Source organism: Podarcis melisellensis (assembly GCF_964234715.1).
Source record: "Podarcis melisellensis genome assembly, chromosome: 18".
Lineage (NCBI taxonomy): Eukaryota > Metazoa > Chordata > Lepidosauria > Squamata > Lacertidae > Podarcis > Podarcis melisellensis.
The window spans coordinates 8,486,612-8,493,847 of NC_138536.1; the positions used below are offsets into that span (position 1 = coordinate 8,486,612).

At 46.0% G+C, this 7,236-nt stretch overlaps 1 protein-coding gene across 2 annotated transcripts in view; it reads left to right on the forward strand.

The window, feature by feature from the left end:
- KDM4B (lysine demethylase 4B) overlaps window positions 1-6,878 on the forward strand; it is a 167,052-nt gene extending 160,174 nt beyond the window's left edge. For both annotated transcript variants that reach the window (XM_081895424.1, XM_081895425.1), the window contains exons 17-21: window positions 431-616; window positions 713-877; window positions 2,468-2,587; window positions 3,040-3,132; window positions 4,025-6,878. In XM_081895424.1, coding sequence (XP_081751550.1) covers window positions 431-616; window positions 713-877; window positions 2,468-2,587; window positions 3,040-3,132; window positions 4,025-4,213 — 753 coding nt within the window. In that variant the 3' untranslated portion in view covers window positions 4,214-6,878. The remainder of the gene's footprint in view (window positions 1-430; window positions 617-712; window positions 878-2,467; window positions 2,588-3,039; window positions 3,133-4,024) is intronic.
- Window positions 6,879-7,236: the final 358 nt, after the last annotated feature.

Here is a 7,236-nt window from a genome sequence, read left to right on the forward strand (position 1 = left end):
TCAGGTTCTGAATTCAATCCCCCCAGATATTTGGATTTAAACAAATAAATGGGTTTCTTGTTGATGCAATAACCACTCAAAGTCTTGCCCAACCCCATATGTACGTATCTGCCTCTGGGCTGGCAATTCACTGATGAAGACAGGAGACAAGCATCACCCTTCCAGTAAACCCAGCTATATAATACTTGAATCACAAAGTGGGGGCTGAAAGAGCAGGGCCTCTCATAGGTTTACCTCATGGCTGATCTGGAATGTGGCCTACCCTAACAGCAGTTTTATCTGCAAAGCAAATTGTTCCAAGAGATTCGAACACGTGAGCCAAGCTGCAGGTGGAGGAAGCATAAGAAGTCAGGTTAAAATTGCCAGAAATGTCCGTGGTGATGTGTAGCTCTGTGCCATGCAGTAACACCAACCTTTATTCCTTCCCCAGAAATGTGTGTACTGCCGGAGGTGGATGAAGAAAGTGTCAGGCGCCTGCATCCAGTGCTCTTATGAGCACTGTTCCACCTCTTTCCATGTCACCTGCGCCCACGCAGCAGGGGTGCCAATCGAGCCAGATGATTGGCCTTACGCAGTGTCCATCACCTGCTTCAAACACAAAGCGGCGAGCCACATGGTAGGTCTCCTCGGTGGCTTATCTCTCTTCCTTCACTCCTCTCTCTCGTTTTAAAGGAGCCTAATCTCGTTGCTGTTTTTAATCTGCCGTTCGTAGATCCCATTTTCAAGGGAGGTATCGCTGGCCCAGACGGTGATTACAAAGAACCGGAATGGTCTCTACTACCGGTGCAAAGTGATTGGCGTGACAACGCAAACCTTCTACGAAGTCAATTTTGAAGATGGCTCCTACAGCGACAACATTTACCCAGAGAACATTATTGTAAGTTAGCATAGGTTTCAGGTGGGAAAATGTTCTATAGGTCTCTCTGCCATTCTGAAGGGTGTGTATTACTTTTCTGCTTACATGGCCGTGAGTCTTGTTTCTATTATCGCTAAAATAAGAATTCTGTCTTCTTGAGTTAGATTTAAAAAAACAGAACAGAAAAGATAGTTTGAGCTGAAGTTCTAGATCTAGTATGGAATTTATGAATGGCGGGGGGGGGGAGGATTGCTTCTGTTGTACCATCCGAGAAAGAGTGGTTTCATAAGGTTCGCTGGTAAAACTTGCAGAATATGTGTATTTACGAGATCAAGAAGTTTGTGATAAAAGATGCTTCAATTTATTTATTCTATATAGTCGTACCTTGGATCTCAAATGCCTTGGCTTCCAAACAAATCAGCTCCTGGATGATCGAAACCCAGAAGTGATTGTTCCTGTTTTCGAAGATTTTCAGAAGCCGAACGTCTGGCACAGCTTCCAATTGGCTGCAGGAGGGAGCTTCCTGCAGCCAATCGAAAGCTGCGCTTTGGTTTTTGAACATTTTGGAAGTCAAATGGACTTCCGGAATGGATTCCATTTGACTTCCAAGGTACAACTGTACATCAGCTTATATAGGGCTTTTCCACTACTCTCATAAATGGGGGCATGTTAGATATATGAGAGATTAAAATTGATAGAGGTGTGTGTATTCTCTCTGCTATATATTAAAATTGTAAAGCCGTAATCGTGCTGCAGTTTGTGTGGCCACCTCCAGCATGGTGACAGAACGGCAGGCAGGCAAGCAAACAGCGGAAAGTGGTAGCGAGCTGTTTAAAGTAGGGCGGTAGGCATTTCAGAGTGTGGTTTGGCAAACAGCTTTCTGAAGACCCTCCTCCCTTCTGTTAAACATTGCTTCAGTGGAGAGGTGCTTCAGGTGGGGACATCTGGGGTAGGCGAGGAGGGAGCGGGATGTCAAGAGAGGAGGGATTGGCCCAGGTGTGGGAGAAGGGTTGGCAATGGAGTTTGCAGGTATGCAGGGTTGGCGAGCAGGTATAGCAGCCCCTTGTATTCTATATTTTGTGTATGCAATTATTTTAAAAAACCAAGCTGGGTCAGACTATTCTCTGTATCCTATTCTCACACGTGGCTAGTCAGAGGCCTGTGAGAAGCCAGCAAACAGGATCTGCACAAGCATCAACTCTTCCCCCCTTGTAGTCATGGGCTTACCGCCTCTCATACTGCAGGAAGTGTGTAGAGATCATGTCTGGTAGCCTTTATAGCAGCGGTTCTCAACCTGTGGGTCCCCAGATGTTGTTGGACTACAACTGCCATCATCCCTGAGCTCTGGCCTTGTTAGCGAGGGGTGATGGGAGTTGTAGTCCAACAACATCTGGGCACCCACAGGTTGAGAAAGGCTGATTTATAGCCTTATCTTATTATTTGTGCCCGGGGTCTGCCCTTGAAAATCCTGTAAAACATGTCTGTGGGTGCTTGCCTGATACAGCCCCATCCCAGACTTCCTTAGCTGAACGTGTTACAGTGCCAGCCATTTCTGCGTGCTCTCCTCCCTCCCACAGTCCCTCTGACTTTCTTCCCTGACTTGCCTCTCAGAGCAGAGACTGCCTCAAGATGGGGCCACCCGCTGAGGGGGAGGTGGTTCAGCTGCAGTTGACGGATGGCATCACTTACCAAGCCAAGTTTATCGCTGCCCAGATCAGCCAGATCTTTCAGGTAAGAGCCCAGCAGTGCCTTTGCCTTTGCCTTCCAGGCCAGATACTTTTACTAGCAGAGAAATGGACTTGCTTCTGGAATTCAAAGATGGACTGGTGACTTCCCTGGAGTGATGTTTCCTGATGAGTGTGCTTCTCCTCTGTGGAGAACGCTGTGTTAGCAAGCAAGCCCTGCCTTTGCTCCAGCTGGTGGATCCAAACGGGGAAAGCAAAGCTGAGAGGGTTATGCCCTTTAAATTGGAGCCATCTTGATTCACGGCGCCATCATTTCCCAATTGGAAATGCATCGCTTAAGAGGAATAGCGCATACAACCAAACAGTGAAGAGAACGAGAACCCGTTTTCTGGGGCTAAGTAGCCTTGGTTAGGTTTAGAAGGAAGGGTGGTTTGGTCGATCCCACAGAGGTTGTGAAATGTAAGGTTGTCTGATGGCCACTCTCATTCCCTTCTGTAGGTAGAGTTTGAAGATGGCTCTCAGCTGATGGTCACAAGAGGCAATATCTACACCCTGGAAGAGGAGCTTCCCAAGAGAGTAAAATCACGCTTGGTAGGTATCTCAGGGCTACTTTTTACAAAGCTGCTGCTGCTGCTGCTTTGAATTGTTTTCCAGGACAGTTTTTGCTGCAGTGGAGAGAGGTCATGTCTCCTTTCTAGTTACAGTGGTACCTCGGGTTACATACGCTTCAGGTTATAGACTCCGCTAACCCAGAAATATTACCTCGGGTTAAGAACTTTGCTTCAGGATGAGAACAGAAATTGCGGCGCGGCGGCAGCAGGAGGCCCCATTAGCTAAAGTGGTGCTTCAGGTTAAGAACAGTTTCAGCTTAAGAACAGACCTCCAGAACGAAATAAGTTCTTAACCGGAGGTACCACTGTAGTGACTTTGCTAAATCGGTTACCTGTTGGCTAGGGGCAGCCTGAGGCATTTTGGCACCCGAGGAAAAATAATGTATAGTGCCCCAGCCACTCTGGGCAGCTTCCAACAAAATATAAAATAATTTGTTGTTGTTGTTATATCATGTTATATAATTTGTTGTATATCACGATTGCTGCTGCTGCTATTATCATTATCTTTATCATCAGTATTATATGGTGTGAATGTGGCATTCTTCTTCTTCTTCTTCTTCTTCTTATTATTATTATTATTACACCACCATATTTGTGACTCTACTCACCCCTTGGAGAAACCGAGTGATCAATAAATGGTGTTGTATTCATTCAGAAATCTCATAAAGTGAAGCTTGGGTCCACGAGGAGATGCTTTCACCAAGTGTCCACCTCAGGATTAATTGAAGAGCCTTGGTCCGAGGGTCTCCTGCCAACAAAGCAGTGGCTTTTGTGAAATGTTGCCTCCTCGTCTGAAATTGTGCTTGAGTTCTCTCTGCCTGTGTGCCTTCTGCCTTCCTCTCACACCTGTCATTCTCCTGTTGCCCTTCTAGTCGCTCAGCACTGGGGCGCCTCAGGAAGACGCCGTCCCGGGAGACGACTTGAAAGCAGCCAAGCGCCCTCGGGTGGGCAACACCAAGAGCCCTGAAGACCCTGGCCCCAGACCCAACTACTTTGCCATCATGGAGACCCTGCTGCAGGCACCCTTCCAGCCAGGAGCACAGAGCAGCACTATGTTCTAAACCCAGAGGAACAGTTGATTTAATGTTTTTTCTAAAAAAAAAAAAAAAAGACGCAACTTTTTAAAACATCCTTTTTCACATCCCTGCGGAAAGTAATTTAACTAGAAAACTGTGGCGTGGGAGACCCAGCCTTTGTGCAATAACTTGCAAATTAATTATTTTATTCTGTTCTTGGTGTGGACTTCAGAGGAGTTTGTCCTGCTCTGGCCTACCTCTGTTCTTCCTTTTGACGAACTTTTGAGTAGAAAAAACCTTGGGGGGGGGGGCGCGTTAACCTTCCGCACAGAAACTTTGGAAGAATATGTTTCAATGGAGCTTCGTGCAACTGAACCTTTGATTCTTTGTTTGTTTTTTGTTTGTTTTCAGTGGTTAAAAACCTGGAGAAGCATTCACTCCAGTTTTCAAATCTGTTTTTTTCTCCCTTACTCTCTCAGTATATATTTTTCTTCTTTCCTGTATTTCTTGAAAAGGTGCTATTTCCCTGACTACTGAAGCCGCCTTTTTGGAATTAGCAATTTATGTGTGACACACACACACACACTTTCTATAAAAAAGGAAGAAAAAAGCAATTGCATTTTAAAAACAAAACAATACAAGCAGCAGCAATGTAATGAAAAAGTGAAGTGTTTCTACTCCCCCCCGAACATGGCTTTAAAACAAATGAACTCCCCCCCCTCCCCATTCTGATTTTCTTTTAAAAAGAAAAAAAAGAGTTGATGCCTGGTTTTATTGGAGGGAGGGCAGGTTTTATCGAAACACCTCTTTTAAGGGGAGTAAATATGTTGGGGTAATGTTTGTGTTGAACAAAGAAAGTTTTCCTTTAGCCGAAATGTTTTATAATAAATGAGAGCATCACAACAGAACTGCTACTGGACAGAATTCAGTGTTAACGCTTTCATAAAAGTCACTAGGTTGCCTGTCGCATCACCACCACTGGGGAATTTTGTGTTGGGCGTTTAGGAAGGTTGAATATTATCTCCCTGGCATTGCATAAGCAAGGGGTTTCAGATATGAGGCATAAGTCAATTGGCAGTTCTTTAGCAGGTGATGGAAGGAGGTAGTCAAATGAACTGTTACTACATTGGCCGGGCGGGTGGTCTTGACTCCCCGTGCAGACGAAGTTATTTTAGCAGGAGCGAGACATGACAGGATGTCTTGGGTCAGCTTGAACTGGTGACAGCTTGCTTTTGCTCAGTTCCGGCAACTTGATGGCTGCACAAATCAACCCTTTTGGAGGGGGGAGAGAAGAGGTTAGCTTGTACTCTGTATACAGGGGGTTTGCCGCATGCTTCAAATGGTCCCGAGTATGATCTGTACCAAAAATAATTTTGCCCTCACTGCACCATTTACTGAGAAGCTCTTCCTTGGTTGTGGGTCTGGGAGAGGGCTTCTTCCCACGGCCGTTTTCCGCTTCTGGAAACACCCTTTCCTGAGACAAAGGCTTTGAATTTCTTGGGGGTTTGAGGAGGAACCAAGACAAGCAAGTTGGGGGCCCTGCTAAAGTTTCCAGCTACATTAGCCTTTGCAGATGTTCAATCCATATGTGGGAGGTGTGGGGGGTCATCCCTCGCCCTGACTTGCCTTTATGCCCTGGCTTTATCATTTGCACAAGGCAAAGAGCCCGGCATGTTAGAATTTCCACGCAGGTTCTGTTAAGGCTGGCAAACACGGCATTCTGTGTCTTTTACGTGGCAGGCCTCATCCTCTTCCACCCCCTGGGTGTGCATCCATGTCACATGGCTTAAGCAAAGAAGAAAAGGAAGTATTTAAATGGAAGATTCCTCCAGGAGCTTGTAGAATCTTTGCTACAAGATGCATTCCGTAATGGACCCTGCTTTTTACCCTTCCTCACCGATGGGTGCCAATAAGATTGTCTGCCGGGTTAGCGAAGGGGGAGAGAGAGAGAGACAGGTAAAGGTGAGCTTGGAAGCCCCCCAGCTTTCATCTCACTAACATCGTTTCCTTTTTTCCCCCTCCCCACACCCTCGGCCCCCAGGGGGAAAAAATCAAACCCAAAACTTAACCGACAAACAGGATCTTAGCAAGCAGTTTCTAAACTTCCTTGCCGTGGAGAATCAGAAGGCAGCTGAAACTTTCCTCTGTGTTGTGTTCCCCTGTCTCACCTCAACACACACACACACTTATTTCACACCCATCCATGTGTGCAAAGGTTCCCCCCTCCCTGGAAGAAGAAAATGGCATAAAGGGTAGCACTGCTTGTATAAAGGACATTAAAAAAAAACACAATTTGTGCTGGTTACTGGGTTGGCATAGTTCAAGTCAGTATGGGGGGGGGCGTGAAAGGAGCTGCCTCTTTATTTTCTTGATAATCCCTGGGAGGGGAGGGGTGCATTTGTTCAGGAGGGGTTGGTTGCAAGAGAAGGGGGGGCATGGTGGGGTCCACTGTATGCATAAATGCTGACTGAAATATCACCATTGCTGTATTTATTGTGTATATTTAAATTGTACAAAAAAAGAAAACAAAAATGTTGTTCTCCCCTGCCCCCCCCCCACAAAAAAAATATTCAGATGGTGACCTTTGTTTCTGCTTATGCCGTGAACCTGGCTTTTGTAGAACATCTTTTCTTTTTGTTGGCTGTTGTTTCTGTTTTATCCCCCATCCACCCCACTTCTTCTTTTTCTAATACACTTACCAGTTTTGGAATGTTTTTGTGATCTCTTTGGGGAAAGGGCCTCCGTAGGAGGAAGCACTAGCAAATCCTCCTCACTTCCTTGCCAGCCCTCCCCTCCCCTGAATTCACATTTGCTAGTGGTCTGTGTGTGATACATCTCTAGCTATTGGGGTTTGCTTCCTCTTAAAACAATCTGGTTTTGTTTTAGTTCCCCCCTTCCCTCTCTATAATTAATGATGGGGAACTCAGGGATTTCCTTGGGGGGGGGGTGCGGGATGGCCCAGAGTTGTCCCTTCCCTGAAGAGGGAAGATTTCTCTCCAAAATTTTGTGTTTTGTTGCTCCAAACCCAACTATCTTCTTGTCTAAGGCCAAAGTGGAGGAGAGGAGGG